The sequence below is a fragment of the Vipera ursinii genome (genome assembly GCF_947247035.1).
Source record: "Vipera ursinii genome assembly, chromosome: Z".
NCBI classification, from domain to species: Eukaryota; Metazoa; Chordata; class Lepidosauria; order Squamata; family Viperidae; genus Vipera; species Vipera ursinii.
In genome coordinates, this window is record NC_139517.1 from 16,797,730 (window position 1) to 16,814,755 (window position 17,026).

The 17,026-nt window shown below is 42.3% G+C and overlaps 2 protein-coding genes across 2 annotated transcripts in view; both read left to right on the top strand.

The window, feature by feature from the left end:
* TNNT1 (troponin T1, slow skeletal type) overlaps positions 1-11,432 on the top strand; it is a 28,962-nt gene extending 17,530 nt beyond the window's left edge. Inside the window, exons 6-10 of the mRNA XM_083376619.1 lie at positions 2,122-2,235; positions 4,400-4,509; positions 4,624-4,714; positions 6,587-6,627; positions 11,194-11,432. Of these exons, the coding sequence (XP_083232745.1) occupies positions 2,122-2,235; positions 4,400-4,509; positions 4,624-4,714; positions 6,587-6,627; positions 11,194-11,239 (402 nt within the window). The 3' untranslated portion in view covers positions 11,240-11,432. The remainder of the gene's footprint in view (positions 1-2,121; positions 2,236-4,399; positions 4,510-4,623; positions 4,715-6,586; positions 6,628-11,193) is intronic.
* A 3,170-nt stretch (positions 11,433-14,602) lies between these two features.
* PPP1R12C (protein phosphatase 1 regulatory subunit 12C) overlaps positions 14,603-17,026 on the top strand; it is a 45,565-nt gene continuing 43,141 nt past the window's right edge. Inside the window, exon 1 of the mRNA XM_083378827.1 lies at positions 14,603-15,071. Coding sequence (XP_083234953.1) covers positions 14,709-15,071 — 363 coding nt within the window. The 5' untranslated portion in view covers positions 14,603-14,708. The remainder of the gene's footprint in view (positions 15,072-17,026) is intronic.

A 17,026-nucleotide genomic window follows, 5' to 3' on the forward strand; every position in this document is an offset into this window, starting at 1 on the left:
AGGCGAACGCAGCAGGTCTCCGAACGGGACGGCGGCAGTTTGGAGAGGTGCGCGCGCACCTCCGCCCTTCGGAAAGGTGCGCGCGTACCTTGGAACGGGCGGTGCCACTCTCCATTTGGAGAGGTGCGCACACACCACTGCCCGTTCGAAGAGGTGCGCGCGCACCGGGCGACTGGGAGCCGCAAGAGACGGCTCAAAGAGCCGCATGCAGCTCCGGAGCCGCGGGTTGCCGACCCGTGATCTAGGGAAAGAAGTATCAGAATATCCAATTTTGGTAAAAAAAAAATCAACTAGTGTTTAAAATGGTGACACCTACTTATGATTTAAAAATGAAATTAATCCATGGGAAAATATTATTCCAGATCTGTAGGAGTAGATTTCTTATGTTGGTGAGGGAAGAAATGTGAAGGTTTTTAAACACATATGATCTGGTGTTGCTCTCTTAGACCTCTACATGTAGTCCTCCTCTTACAAACACAACTGGGCTTCACTCCATTAACCACAATCCTGACTCTCCCAGTTGCAATAATGAAGTGACCACATGGGTCGTTAAGTGGAGTGCTGGGGAGACAGTGTGCCGCCCCCCCCCGGGTGTGTTGGGTGGCCCATGCCTTCTCTCTGCCCCATTGGGGGAGAACAATCTCAAGAACTATGGGGTTGGCTAGCATTTTTACGAGATCTGAGGTCTTTTCCTCCAGGGCTCAGTGCCTTGGACAATCAAACCTAAAATCTGGCAAAAATTCTAACAGGCAGCCTCACTATTCTGTATCAATATTTTTATTTCACTATTTTAACGTTGTTGTTTTTTAAAAAAAAGATGGAGCTAGGAAGAGAGTAGGTACAAATTTTAGCATATTTCACTGAATGAAGGGGAGAAACGGAATCTGAAAGCTGAGAAGCATTCCCTAGTATTTAGCTGGCAGCTGAGGTCTCTTGAGTGGAAGGGACAGCTACACATCTGAGTGGATTCTTAGTGGCCCAATCTGTTTCGGTTTCCTACAGTGCCTTGCATAATGCTGCGCTAAATGCATTGTGAGAAATCTGTCATTTTGATTGGCTCTAGTAAAAGGGACGCGGTGGCTCAGTGGGTTAGGATGCTGAGGTGTCAATCAGAAGGTCGGACGTTTCGCGGGTCGAATCCCGAGTGCCACGTAGCAGAGTGAGCGCCTGTTACTCGTCCCAGCTTCTGCCAACCTAGCAGTTCGAAAGCACGTAAAAACGCAAGTAGAAAAATAGGGACCACTATGGTGGGAAGGTAACAGCGTTTTGTGCGCCTTTGGCGTCTAGTCATGCCGGCCACATGACCACGGAGACGTCCTTGGACAAGCGCTGGCTCTTCGGCTTTGAAATGGAGATGAGCATCGGCCCCTAGAGTTGGAAACAACTAGCACGCATGTGCGGGGGAACCTTTGCCTTTACCTTTAGGGCCATAGCAGCTGTTTAGCGGTGCCACATGTTGGAGACAGCCTTAAAATTGGTTGCTGCAGTTTTGCTTTGTGATTTTTGTGTAGGGCTAATTATTTTTTTATTTTGGAAGGAAGGAAGTAGTAGGCTGTCCCCACAGACATCTCTATCTCACCGTTATGTCTACTTGCATGCCCTTCTCTGCACTCAAAAATATATGAAAACATTCACATGCTCCAATCTCTTTGTGAGCCTGTGAATCTGGGCATTTTGTATGTGAATTGTCAGAGCTAAAATTCTTCAAACATTCCTAACCAGACAACAATAGTTGAATATCCTTGGTGGGAACATTTCAAAACAAGAGCCTTACTTGGCTTTTCAATGTCCTGTTACAATCTGGTAACTGAGATAAGACTTAAGAAATGGAAAAGAAGAGAATATATAATTTTAATTTAAATGTAATTAAACCAATGAAATACAATTCAGTGAATATGATTACTATGGGTATTTTAAATCATTCCCCCAGCTGCTGGGTTAAGGCTGACCCATTTGCTGACAATTCAAGGAAAGTTTTGGAAGGCCACACTAAGGATTTTTGGAAATCCTCGCATAGCCTGGAGTCTCCATAGTTTTTTGTCTGATAAAGAAGGAGCACATTGGGGATTCCTCCCGAGAGGGAGGCAGGGATAATGTTCTCCATGGTGTCTTCCTTTCCAGGAAGAAAAGATGAGGAAAGAGGAAGAAGAGGCCAAGAAAAGAGCTGAAGATGACGCTAAGAAGAAGAAAGTGCTCTCCAACATGGGAGCTCACTTTGGTGGATACCTGATCAAGGTAAGCTTGTGGTGGCTTCACTTGGGTGGGGAACTTCAGTTTCATTTCATTTTTTCAGAAGGAGGCATCAAGATGAAGCTGCACATGAACCCTTTACTGCAAAGTGTAATCCCATAAAAATGTTCTGTCTGTTATGGTGGGCGTCATCAAGTGGTTTTGATTTGATAGATGATATGATGGGGATGATATGATGCTAACAAAAGTGCATATAGTCAAGGCCATGGTTTTCCCAGTTGCAATGTATGGCTGTGAAAGTTGGACCATAAGAGAGGCTGAGCGCCAAAGAATCGAGGCCTTTGAACTATGGTGCTGGAGAAGACTCCTGCGAGTCCCTTGGACTGCAAGGCGATCAAACCGGTCAGTCCTAGAGGAGATCAACCCTGACTGCTCTTTAGAAGGCCAGATCCTGAAGCTAAAACTCAAATACTTTGGCCACCTAATGAGAAGGAACGACTCACTGGAGAAGAACCTAATGCTGGGCAAGATTGAGGGCAAGAGAAGAAGGGGACGACAGAGAATGAGGTGGCTGGATGGAGTCACTTAAGCAGTAGGCATGAGCTTAAATGGACTCCAGAAGATGGTAGAGGACAGGAAGGCCTGGAGGAACATTGTCCATGGGGTTGCGATGGGTCGGATACGACTTTGCAACTAACAACAACAACGATGGGGAGTAGAACCCCAATCTTATTCTCCTGGTGCCCAACAGAAACGTAATGCAACGTAATGTATATTATAATAGTGTCTAAGAAGTAAACTACCATTTCAAGAAATGGACACCATTGTGTGACTTTTGGCAAAGGTACCCCTGAGATCTTATATACTAAGGCTACTCTGGCATGAGCTTATGAGACAATGTCAACGTGAGATTTAATAATCTTTTTTTTTAAAAAAAGGCAAGCAGTTGCATCTCAGAGAAAGTTCTACATAAGCGAACTTATGAAAAGTAGAAAAACAACTGGCTTCTGATTCCAGACCTGATCTCTTCTCAGTGGTGCTGCTGCAAGTTTGGAGTCCCATAACAATGAACGCTTCAGTTCATGGGGGGGGGGCCAATGACTATCTTGAACAATAGACTAGCAGCCTTGGGCAGGTACTGGCAGCAAGTCGAAAGAGAAAGAAGAAGTGCATGCCTTGGTTTGCTCTCCCCTCAGAAGGTTGGTGGCAAAGCAAGGCAGGTAGCTGGAGTGGCATTAGGCAAGGCCCTGGGGCTTGCTTGACCAGAAGGCAACCTTGTCCAGCATTCCACCCAACCCAACATTATCCTGGACCATTCTGGCTTGTTCCTTTTTGTTCTGCAGTGGGATAGAATCAAGATCGTGTGCAGTGTTAAAACCACTTTACAATGCCTTGGTAAGGCTCCACCTAAAACACTCCCTCCAGTTTTGGTCTCGACAATGTAAAAAATATGTTGAGACTCTAGAAAGAGCATAGAAGAGCAACAAAGATGATTAGGGGACTGGTGGCTAAAACATATAAGGAACGGTTGCTGGAATTGGGTGTGTCTAGTTTAATGAAGAGAAGGGTGAGGGGTGACATGATAGCAGAGTTCCAATATCTCAGGGGCTGCCACAAAGGAGAAGGCATCAACCGATTCTCCAAAGCACCCAAAGGCAGGACAAAAAGCAACAGATGGAAACTAAACAAGGAGAGAAGCAACCTACAACTAAGGAGAAATTTCCTGACTGTTAGAACAATCAACCAGTGGAACAGCCTGCCTCCAGAAGTTGTGGGTGCTCCCAACACTGGAAGTTTTTAAGAAGAGATTGGACAATCATTTGACTGAAATGGTACAGGGTTTCCTGCTCCAGCAGAGAGTTGGACTAGAATTAATTTAATAATTTAATAATTTGATTTCTATACCGCCCTTCTCCCGAAGGACTCAGGGCGGTGAACAGGGCAATACACAATAAAAATCAAATACAACAATTAAAAAACCATTAAAAAACCATTAAACATCATGCCCATAAAATCAATACGTATTAAGTTAAAAACTAATTTTAAAAAGCCCAACCCCATCCCATCAGACCAGGCCAGCTTGTTCGAAAAAGAATGTTTTAAGATCGCGCCGGAAGGAGCGAAGGTCGGGGGCCGTCCGGAGCTCAACCGGTAAGAAGACCTACAAAGTACCTTCCAACTCTTGTTACCCTGTTATTTTATTTTTCAGGCAGAGCAAAAACGTGGAAAGCGACAGACTGGGCGCGAAATGAAGATACGGATCTTAACAGAGCGACGAAAACCGTTGAACATAGAGAACCTAAGCGAGCAACAGCTGAGGTGGGACCCAGAGGAGAACTCTGTGCGATTGCTTTCCTAGGGTGGGGTGGATAGGAGACCTAGGCTGTAGGCTGCTGTGGCACAACAGAGGATCATATTTTCCTGTGTCTCCAGGGAAAAGGCTAAGGAGCTCCATGACTGGATCCATCATCTAGAATCGGAGAAGTTTGATCTGATGGAGAAACTCAGACGTCAAAAATACGAGGTAAGAAGACAAGGGGTTGTGGGGGGTGGGTTAGAAGGGTGAAAACAGTTTTGGCCTCCTCCAGTTTTGGAGAAGCTGTTAGATCTAAAACAACATATTCAGAGGGGCATCATGAAATGCCAGAAAGTTATACGTTTCTCCCACGTTAATAGCATTTCTTGGTAGAGAATGGAAATCTTTCTCATCTTTTAATTTCTACCTTTCCCCAATGCTGCATGTTCTAGGTTCAACGTTTGGGGCCTCTTAATCCTAATGTAAAATTTTGTTAATCATTCTTAGAGAGTGATTAATCACACCCTTCTGGTATCCTGATATAAATGGCCCAAATATTTAAGTTATTTGTTGCTTTTAAAAAAATCTTCTTTTTCGGTGGTGGTATACGGTATATGTAATGAAATTTTGAAATGGTTAAGAAAGTTTCAGAGATGTCACTTCTTCCCCTATAATCCCTTTCCATGGAATAAAGTAACTGGAGTGTTTCTAGGGCAGGGGGTAGGCAACCTTGGCTCTTTTATGACTCGTGGACTTCAACTCCCAGAATTCCTGAGCCAGCCATGCTGAGGGGAAAGAGAGAGGTTTTCAAGCTGAGCCATGCTGGCTCAGGAATTCTGGGAGTTGAAGTCCACGAGTCATAAAAGAGCTGAGATTGCCTACCCCTATATAAAGGAAGTACATGTAATCCTCAACTAACAACCACAGTTGAACCCAAAATTTCTATTGCTAAGCAAGATAGTTGTTAAGTGAGTTTTGCCCCATATTACGACCTTTCTTCCCATTGGTGTCAAGTGAATTTTCTCCAGTTGTTAAATTAATTAACACGGTTGTTAAATGAATCTGGCTTCCCCATTGACTTTTTCTGTCAGAAGATCGCAAAAGGTGATCACACGACCTTGACACACTACAACGGTCATAAATATGAATCAGTTGCCAAGCATCTGAATTTTAAGCATGTGACCAGGTGATGCTGCCAAGGTCATAAGTAGGAAAAATAGTCATAAGTCTCGGGTTTTTATGCTGTTGTAACTTCGAACGGTCACTAAAAAAGTGGTTGTAAATCAAGGACTGCCTGTATACAGAAGGACACGGCCTGTTGGAGAACAGAACATGTGGAATAAGGAACTGTTTTAGAAAGTCAAAAGAGAGTCTAAATACAGGTCGTTCTCAACTTACAAACATTTTTTACACTTATGACCATTGCTTTAATTCCCATGGTCACATGATCAAAATTCAGCCACTCGGCAACTGACTCATATTTATGATGGTCCCAGCGTGCTGGGATCGTTTGTAACTTTCTAGCAAGCAAAGTCAATGGGTAACCAGATCCACTTAACAATCATGTTATTAACTTAACGAGTTGAGGGATTTATTTAACAACTGTGACAAGAAAGGTTGTAAAATGGGGCACAACTCGCTTAGCAAATGTTTCGCTTAGCACCAGAAATTTGTTGTTGTGGGCTCAATGGTAGTCATAAGTCTAGGATAACTTGTACTACTCTCTGTTGTATGTCAAGGCTACAATCAAGACCACCACCGTCCATGTGCTAGAAGGACCAAAGTATCTAAATATGGAAGTATCCTGTCACCTGGCCAGCCCGTTATGATACCAATAATCTTTTTGATATCTGCAAGCACATTAGTATCTATCCAGCTTCTGCTCTAAATGTCAGTCTTAGCTAAATTTGTCATAAGCTGTGTCAAACAAAATGAATTACTTGGACACATTACTGAGTAAGCATGGTGAACTATTTACAGTTGCTTATATAAAAAGGGAACATTAAAAGCCAAAGTTATTCTTAAAGATGGAGCCTTCTGTGATGCTGACATCATATTAACGTAACTTCCATTCTATTTGTTTTTGTCTTCCCCCTCCAGATCAATCTTCTGTACAACCGCATTAGCCACGCCCAGAAGTTGTGAGTAACCTGTGTGTGACTGGAAACAACACTAACCCAACCTCTTTTCTAACTCAAGTACCCTTCCCCTTATTTTTATGTATTTTCACCAGTGGAAAGCCAATATTTCTAATGTAGGAATAGATAAGCCAAACTAGACATGGCCTGTTGTGTCCCACGACAAACTACAGAATTTCTAGACTACCATGTGCTTTGATTGCTATGCTTTCTTTTTTCTTTTTCTTTTATTTTCCATGTTTCTTGCAGACTAATCAATGGCACTTTTTCCATAGTCACAAACAGGCATAACAGAGCCTATTAGCTCTAAGACTTTTTGGAACTGCTATCTACACAAAACTCAGGAGGAAAACTTAACTTCCTATCAGCTATTGGACTCATCTTGCCAACCTCCTTCTGATTGTTTGGGCATGAGAAAAATTATCTTTTTGGTTACCCTCCAAGAGTCACATTGCTGGATGCTGTAATTAAACATTGTTCCTCCCCTTAATGTTGACTGAAGACTATGTTACTTTAGCCCAGCATTTCTCAACCTTGTCAGGTTCAAGCTGAGTGGGAAATTCTGGGAGTTGAAGTCCATGCATCTTTATGCCAACAAGGATGAGAAACTCTAGTTTACTCCAACCTATTGAAGAAAGCTGAATTAGGAAAGTTTTTTTATATATATACAAGTTTTATTGATTTTTTTTAAATATTTACATATACATGTATTTGTGAAGCAATACGGTGGTTGGGTAGTCAAAATAACAAATAACAAGTTGTAAATAGTTCAGGTTGCATCAACAGGGATTCCCTCTCTGATTCCCTTAGTTATCACATAGTCAAAATAGTCAAGTTAATACATTTCTAGTTGTAACCTAGTCAATTAACAAAATTTTCTAATATATTTTCACTAATACTTATCAATATCCTGTTTTTAAATTTTATCTAATTGCAATAGAATATTCCAGAATAGCCTATAATATACTAAAGAAAGCTTCATTTTTGGGTAACCCACAATTCCCTATTTCAATAAAGAATATTTCTCTTGTCTACAAAACTTACATTGTTCATTACAAAACATTCTTATGTTTTACCATTAAAGTCTAATTTTCATCTTAACAAATCACCAATTATTAAAAAGATATTTTTTGTCTTAACCATTCACCAATTATTAAAATACTATCTTTTGTATATAAAGTTCTAGATTCTATAATATAGTTCAAAAGTAACAATATATTCTATAAGTCGTCTTAACCGTACATCAATTGTTAAAATACTATCTTTTGATATATCATTCCAAATTCTATAAAATAGTTCAGAATTATATTCTAAAAGCTTACTTTTGTATTCCCTTACAGATCTAAAACCTAAATGTAAAATCAGTTATATTTTTTAGAGATTTCCCTTAATCCATTGAAAGGTATTTTTATACTCTATCTTTAGGAACCCCCCAAAAGAAACAAGTTCAGTTTTTTAAATCTAACTCTTGCTTTCCTTTTGTGCCAATCAGCTTTCCCTTTTGGCGTCTTTAAATTCTCAAATGTATCTCCCTTTCATCCTATACCCCTTATTTGAATCCAGGGAGAATATCCAAATGTCAGTTTTGCAAAGAAAGTGTCCCCTTTGTAACCACTGAAGTTTTGCTTTAATAATTCAGTTTTTCATGATTGATGTAAGATAGTTGTCATTAGATCAGTCACGTCTTTTCTTCTTCCAATTCGATTTGGATTAGGTAGAAAGTAGTAGCTGGTGTTATGGTTGTCAGTTGAATTCTCAATATAGTATATTTGAAGGCCTTCAGTGTCTTCACTCTTAATATTGCTTTCTTCAGGTGCCATTGCTTTTTGAGTTGTAAGTTTTGTACTTGACATTGAAATTTGGACTTTAAGATTCTTTGTAGGTTGCATTTATTGTTCTTTAAAATCTCCTATTTTAGTGTTCATTTCCACTTCTTCTATTTGCTCTTGGATTATCATTTCCTCATTTAAGGTCAGAATTTGATTTGGTGGCTTTAAGTTGTCAGATTTTTCTTGCAGTTTGGCTTTAATTTGCCCTGTCATTGTCAAAATCGTGTCCAGTATCAGTTCATAATCAAGTGATGGGATATATTCATCCATTTTGTTGTTGTTTGCAGCTAAATCTTCCATGGAGGCTATTTTAATAATAGTCAAAGATTATCCACCTCCAAAAGAGTTTTCAGTGCCAGGTGTTCCCACACTTATCTTTAAAAGTAATGTCAAGGACAGCTCTGTTATTCAATCAGCTCTCACAACAGGAGAAAAATTTACTTGCTGTACCAAGTTTCGCCACAAGATGTCATCAACAGCATATAGAATGCAATGTAAAAATTTTCTTTTTTTTTCCAAGTTAATATAAAACTTTTGTAGCATTAGTCCAATTTTTCCCCTTAATTCACAGCTTGGAGAGGAAATAGGGTAGTAGATCCCCACCAAAAAATAGGAGCTTTTTAGTAAATAGAGATAAAATTACTTAATTTCTTTGCTGAATTACTTGATTTTCTTTAAGGCTTTAAGACTTTAAGATTTGTTCCCAGAGTAAATATTCACCGTTTTTTCAAAAAATGGGGAAAGAAATTTTCAGGAAAGTCCCACAAGAAAATAGTTAAGGGAGTAAAAAAGGTAAAGTTTCACCCAGGTCCTCCAGATTGCTTCTTAGTGCTAGGTAGTGCTTTTGGCTTTCAGCAGGGAGCGGCTTAATGATCACCCATCTTTATGGCCGGTCTTCTTCTTCAGGCCAAAGGAGCTGTCCTAGATTCAAGCAGAGGGCTGCCGCCCTTCTGCAATCACAGGGAAGGCCTCCTCGTGGTATTCGCCCCTCCAGGGCAATTTTCGACCCTTTTCAGGGTCCTCCAAAAAAGAAAGAACGGATGGCAGGAAGCAGACTGTTCCTGCGCATCTGGAAGCGCCACGTGCGCAAACCGAAAGCCCTGAATTAGGAAAGTTTGCCCTAGGGTTCAGGGGGGAAATGAACAGATTACTTTGTTCTAATTCAGATGTTTCAAATTTTGTAAAATATGGGTGTTTAAATTTCAAGGTCCCCATCACGGAGATGTGAATGAAGCTGCATTTGAATTATTAAGTTATTTTGCTTCATTTTACTGTTTAAAAAGAGAGAGATGACTCCAACATTCTAATGCATTTTCCCTATCATACTCCCTATTAGCTCCACTAAATATATGCATTTTTGCATTTATCCAATACAGTGTTGTCATGGCTCAGCAGTTAAGATACTGGGCTTGTTGGTTGGAAAGCAGGCAGTCCAGGTTTGAGACCTGAGCTCCTGCCAACCTAGCAGTTTGAAAACATGCAAATGCAAGCAGATAAATGGGTACCACTTAAGTGGGAAGGTAACAGCTCTCTGGGAGGTCATGCTGGGCACATGAGTGCCAAAATGTCTTCGGACAGAGCTGGCTCAATGGCCTTGAAATGGAGATGAGCAAACGCCCTCCTTTAGTTGGTAATGATTAGCGGAATAAAATCTGCAGGGACTCCCTTTACCTTTATTTATCCAATAGGAAGATGTTTTTCCCCTTCAAAGTATTTGTGTATGGAAGAGAGAATATTATATTGTGAGAAGAAAAAAATATTAAAAGTGAGCACCAATAAGTAGAGGTGAAAAAGGCAGCAGACATAATTTTGAACATGAGTCTCTTTGCAAATTAGTGGTCACCAATGATTTGGGAGGCACAGCTTGCCTGGTGAATTTTAACCCTTAGTATAATGGTTAAACTGGGTTTTCCCATTGCTCTTGCCTCCTCTCCAGTGGCGTAGCGTGGGTTGTCAGCACCCGGGGCAAGGCAAGTAATTTGCGCCCCCTAACCCGCACCGCACGCCTGGCACCCCCCCCCTCCACAGTGGGCGGCGACCCGGCGGCTCGGATCGGATTCGCACAGCCAGCACTGCAGTGAGAGAGAGTGAGTGAGCCAGGCAGGGGCAGAGAGCTGCGAGTGCGAGCGCGCCCCCCCAGATGTTGCGCCCGGTGCGGCCGGGCCCCCCTGCACCCCCCACGCTACGCCACTGCTCCTCTCCCATCTCTTGTTCTCTTATTTCCCTTTTCTTTTCAGTATAACTATTTCTTTGCTCCCTCTTCTCCCTCCCTCCCTTCCCTTCTTCTGTTTTGCTAAAGAAAGAATGGAAACTTGAATGCTTGTATTTGTGTGTGCAGTGTATGAAAATCGATTATTGTGCAGTATATATGAGATATAATAGTAGGATATATAAAGGATCAGTTATTTTTATAAATTGAATTACCGGTATTTATATATTTACTGTTTCAACATGGCAGGGAAGCCAGGTATTGCAATGTGTGTGTGTGTGTGTGTGTGTGTGTGTGTGTGTGTGTTTATACTTTTTTCTTCTACTTTTCTTGTGTGGGAATCATCTTAAATGCAAAGCCATCTTCTGTTCTACAACTTTCATGAATAAATGCATATTAATATATTAGAATTTTGGTTTGAATTTTGCACACAAAAAATGTGTGAATATTGTACAAAAATGTTTGCTGTTAATAACCACATATTGTAATGTGTGTGTATGTGTGTGTGTGTGTGTGTATTCTCCTTCACAGCAAAAAGGTTGCTGGAAAAACCAGGCTTGGTGGTCGCTGGAAGTAAAAGGGAATCAACTCAGCATGTGGAGCCCAATCTGAAAATCTCCCTGGCAACAGAAGTGACTGCTGATTACATCTCATCCTTTCTTTCCTTGTGTTGTTTTGTGTTGAATTGAATGCTTTCCTGTCCCACTCCCTGACTCCTTGTCATGTGCGTCTCTGACCAGTCTTGTGCCACAAGCCACACAATAAATCAACCTCTCTTCTTCATGAAATCTCTCCAGCAATTCATTTTTTTCTGATATCAATGATTGGTAGAAACGGAACCAAATAATTCTTTAATTGTTCAAAGAAATGGGGGGGAGGAGAGGTTAAAGTTGGAAATTGATGGGAATTGGGAAAGTGTATTGACCTACCTGCACACATTTTTTCAGCCCAGCTTCAGCAACATCTTTTTTGTGAAACTGATCCTCTTCTGACTTCTGGTGGAGATGCAGTATCATTTACAGCAGTGTTTCTCAACCTCAGCAGATTCAAGATACATGGACTTCAACTCCCAGAATTCCCCAGCCAACATGCTTAAAGTTGAGAAACAGTGTCTTAGAGGTTCTGTTTACAACATCAGCAGCAGCAGCAGACCTCTTCTTTTGTTTATTTCTTCTTCTTTTGTTTATATCAGGAGTGAACATTTTATCATCCCAAAGTTGTCTAAGATCTCAAAGCTCCAATTTGAGGCCTCTGGATCGCATTCCAATTATAACCTCTCCAACACAGAGGCACTGTTTTCTAGCAGTGGAGAACTGAACAAAAATGGCGAAGGAAGGGAGGGAGGGAGGGAGGGAGGAAGGAAGGATCCTCTCTAGCCTCCCTCCCCCTCAAAAATCAAATATTAATCCCATCAATATTTCTGATATGACATTGTCTATTTGGAACCATCCTTCTGCCATCTCTAGACACCTCTCCACCTACAAAATTAAGAACAGTCCCTGAGCCATCAAAAGCTTGCTTACTTCTGCTTTGTGTGTCCCAAAACCATATTAAGATAATACTTATCAGAAAACAAGATTACAAAAGAGCATAAATTTTTTGAATGTGAAAATACATCCAGCAAATGGTTAAAAATCAGAAAGAAATAATAATAATTAAAAAAACAGGGAGAGGGGAGATGTGGCTGTTAATTACACCCTGCCTTCACCTTCATTTTTATACTGATGTGAAGTGGTACCTGATGTTACAATGCCATCTATGGAATTCCACTTTCAAGGTTACTGGCATCATGCTCTCTCGTAACAAGACAAGGATCACCTTTCAGATCCAGCTTATCAATCCCTTAAAAAAATGAGGGTCATGATCTGGATCACAACCAGCAGAACTTATGTAAAAGGTCCCTTATTCACTTGATTCAATCCATGGATGGAGAGGAGTCCCAGGTAATAGCACAAGACTCTTTACAATTGTTGCTTCAGAACTGGCCCACAAAGAATCAAGACTTGGACAATCAAGACTAGGACTTTATTAGCAAAAGGTTGTGTGAAAAGGTCCCAAGAGTCTCCTGGGAAGTCTTCTTGCCCATTTCTTTCCAATGTGGAGAGTCATCCTGAATCAGTGTTTTTCAACCTTTGCAACTTTAAGATGCATGGATTTCAACTCCCAGAATGCCCAAGTATCCTGATAAAAGTCCAAGTTTATAGGGTTTATGAAGTTAGCATGATTTTCACTCTTGACAGACCCACCCAGCTGGCTGGAGCACTAAGTTGAAGTCCACACATCTTAAAGTTCCCAAGGTTGAGAAGCACTGTCTTAAATAGTGCTGTTGCATGACCATCCATGGAAGCAATATGAGGGGGAAAGTATTAGTACTGGTGCTTTACTGCCATATAGCCACTTTGTAGGCTCAAAACTAACCCATGGTGGGTCAGATTCACTCTGTCTTTCTTGCTTGCGATTGCTGGGTAGCTTATATAAATTAAAAGTAGTTGTCTTAGGCTTCATACAAAATAGTTTTTAACTATATGTGTGGAAATATTTGTGTATATGGAGAAAAAAAGGAAAAAGCAAAGGAAAACAGACTAGGAACTGCATAAATATAGAAGAACAGAGATTATTTAAAATTTAGGAAACAACTAAACTCCCAAAATCTGGAAATTAGAGGAGGACAAAGAGATACTGAACAGAAAAGAAAGCTCTCTTTGAGGTCCCCCAATGGTTTAAAATGAGCAGCCCAGAAATATTAGCTTCACACTGGTCAGTTCCCCATGGTATCTTTATAAAAACTTATAGTATAAATAATATACTATTATATTTATATAGTGTAAGTAAACAATATACAGGTAGTCTTCAACTTACACCAATTCACTTAGTGATTGTTTTAAGTTACAGTGGCACTGGAAAAAGTGACATGACCATTTTTCAAACTTATAACTGTTGCAGCATCTCCATGGTCACGTGATTTACATTCAGATGCTTGACAACTTGACTCACATTTATGACGGTTGCAGTGTCCCAAGGGTCACGCAGCCCCCTTTTGCAGCCTTCTGACAAGCAATGTCAATGGGGAAACCAGATTCACTTAACAACCGTGTTACGAATTTAACAAGTGCAGTGATTTACTTAACTGTGATCAGCAAAGTTGTAAAATGGGGCAGAACTCACTTAATAAATTTGTCACTTAGCAATATAAATTTTGGGCTCAATTGTGGTCGTAAATTGAGGAATACCTGTAGTTTGCTCGCTTAGAGGGAGCAACCATAGACAATAAAAAGCACCGATGCTATACTTTTTCCAGTTCTATGGGTATTCGATGACGTCTCTGTCAAAAAATATTTAGGCGAGGACCCATAGAGACATTCAACTCCGTCCCATCTTCGGAGAACCTTTAGAAGGGTTTTCCATTCTAAACGACTGTGGAAATTGTAAACGACTCGGTAGGAAATTAGCTCAAAATCTCCCGCCGGAATTAGAGCGTTTTTATAAAGATACTACTGAAACTTGTCTTACTTCTTATGGACTTCATCTCCCAGGAGCACTTGCGGGAGAGAAGAATAACAATAGCCGGCAGGCTAAGCATCCTTTAAAAAGAAAAAAGAAAAAAGAAAAAGGAAAGTTCCATAGAGATAAGAAATGGAGAACATGAACAATGGTGATACAGTTCTTAAGGGGGGGATTCTGCTCCAAAGGAAAGGGCTGTAAAAGCATGTGACGTGTATTTAAATAATAAAGTTTTAAAGTCGCTTGTTCCGCTTTCACGGAAAGTTATGATTTAAAGTTAATAGGAAAACGAAGAGTTAGTCACTCCCGTCGCACCGTGGGGAGGGGAGGAGGAAAATAGCGGAACTAGGACTCCATTTCCCGTCATGCCCCGCAAGCTCTTTCCTCCCTCCCCCGGCTTCATCTGGCTCCCCCCACCTTTCTTTCCTGTCGGGATACGGAAGCCGAGAGGCGTTTCTCCGGCTGATTTTTCAGCCTAACCGAGCAGCTGGGCCGGGAGGGCCGCCCAGCCGGGCTGGCGGCGGCGGCTGCAGCAGAGGAAGAAAATGGCGGCGCCGCTGCTCTCCCTCTCCGAGGGAGAAGGCGCCCGAGCGCGGCGGCGGGAACAACTCCGTGCCTGGGCCGAAGCCGAGGCGGCCGCCGCCGCTCTTCTCCCGACCCCGCCTCCCGCCGACTCCGCGCCTTCAGCCGCTCCGGCTGGGTTGCCGGCGTCCGCGGACGAAGCGCTGTCTCTGGCGGCGCCAGGGATGGGCTCCGGCGGCCGCCCGCGCGCGGTCCGTTTCGACGCGGCCGCCGAGTTTTTGGCCTGCTGCGCCGGCGCCGAGCTGGAAGCGGCGCGGGAGATGCTCCGGGCCGACCCGGCCGCCGTGAACGGAACCAACGCGGACGGCATCAGCGCTCTCCACCAGGTAGCCACGAATGCCAGAGGGAACCCCGCCGTCCGCCTCCCGCTTCTCCGCTCTCTTCTTTCGTCCTGACTGGGCATACGCCCGCGGAGCGGGCTCCAAGGAAAGGGTTTCTCTGAGCTTGTACAGAGTGTCTTTGTCTCGGGGAGGAATAGCAGGGGCGCCTTTCATGCCAGGGTCAGCTCCCTGTGAGGAGAGTTGGCAAAGCTGCTTCGTGCACTGGGAATCGCTGATCTCTGGACTCGGCTCTGGGGTGGATGATGGGCTTTGTAACCCGTTTTCCCAAAATGGGGTATTTCCCAGCCTGGGCTGTAGTGGTGGTCTTTACGTGACCCATATCTAGAGGAATAATCTAGTCTTCCTTCCCCTGAGGAGCTGCTGCTGTTTAAAAGCCATCCCCATCCTGGCACCTATTTGGCATCCCAAGTTGGCAATTGGGAGTTTTATTAGCCAGGCGGCTGCTCGGCTTTGCAAAGTGATGGCAACTCCAGCTTGGCTAATGAATAATGTATGCAGGCTGCACGTGCAGAATGAAAATGAAGGCCATGTTCCTGTAGCGGTTTGAAAGAAAATGTTATTTTGTTGCAGGGTAGTTGCCTACAGTGATTTACCCAAAAAGCGATGGGCAAAATCATTTCTTGGTCACTTGGCAACCTAAGGGGGCATTCTTTTATGTCTGATTTAATAACTGCCCTAGTATCTTGTCTTCCAGTGATTATGTTCCATCAAGTCTTTTTCAACTCCTAGCGATCACAGACAGATGTTCTCCATGACAATGTAGCCCTAGCCTATTCTTTCCAGCCTGCTGGTGACATCACCACCACAACTGAGTCTGTCCACTTTGCTGCTGGCTGTTGTCATCTTCTCTTTCCTTCCACCTTTCCCATCGTTTAGAGCTTTTTCCAGAGAGCTGGTTCATAATGTGCCTGAAGTAAGATAATTTGAGCCTGGTTGTTTGTCCTTCAAATGAGAACTCTGGGTTGATGTCTTCCAGCACTTGAAGAAAAAAAAAACTTTCCAGGCCTGTTTGTCTGTTAGATTTTTATCCTGCCTTTATTACTTTGTTATACAGTGAACATATCTCCTCCTCCTCCTCCTATTTTCCCACAATAACAATCCTGTGAGGTGAGTTAGACTGAGAGAGAGGGACTGGTTAAAGTCACTGAGCTGCCTTTTATGCCTAAAGTGGAATTAAAACTCATAATCTCTTGGCTATCTCTTGCCAGCCCCTTACCCTTACTACCCCAAACTGGCTGTCTGTAGCGATCCCATTGCTGGAGATGTTTCGGGATTTAGCCGAATCCTAGGCTCTTGGAATGCAATTCCTCATTTCCTCTTGGTTTTAGAAGTCACTTTCCACACAGAAAGGACAAGTGATTCATTCTGCTTTCATCCTTGAAAGATCAAACAATGTCATCTAAGGCTCTGCATTGGAGGGTCCTCAATGTGTTCCTACACAGACCCTGAAAGAGTGGAAAGGATCTGCCTTTACACCACATTTTAATTACCACCACTGCAGAACATTGGAACCGTCCAACTGCCAACTTGTAATTTCAAAGGCTGAGTGTGCTGAGCCAAATGTCTTATCGTGGCTTGGTGCAGATTGTGTAATCCGGTAGGATTGGCTTCCCATAGTGTAGTAAACCCAAAGGCTTTCTGAGTAAAAGAGTTTCTGCCTTTCCCTGCAGCACTTGCTGTTTTCACGATGGCTAAAGAAGATGCCGTTTGGCAGGTCCTGAAAAACGGTCAGTCGAGAAAAACATGAATTAGAAACAGAAGGCCTTTAATGCTTAGCCAGTTCATTATATTACTGTATTTGTCTAACTTCCTATGATATCAGTCTTGTACATAAGCACGTGTTACTTTACTGTCCCAAGGTTTTCCCCTATCTTACATATATCTGTATTAGTCTTTTGTAGCAAAGTTGAAGCCAAAAAATTCTCTTTGCTTTCTTTTCT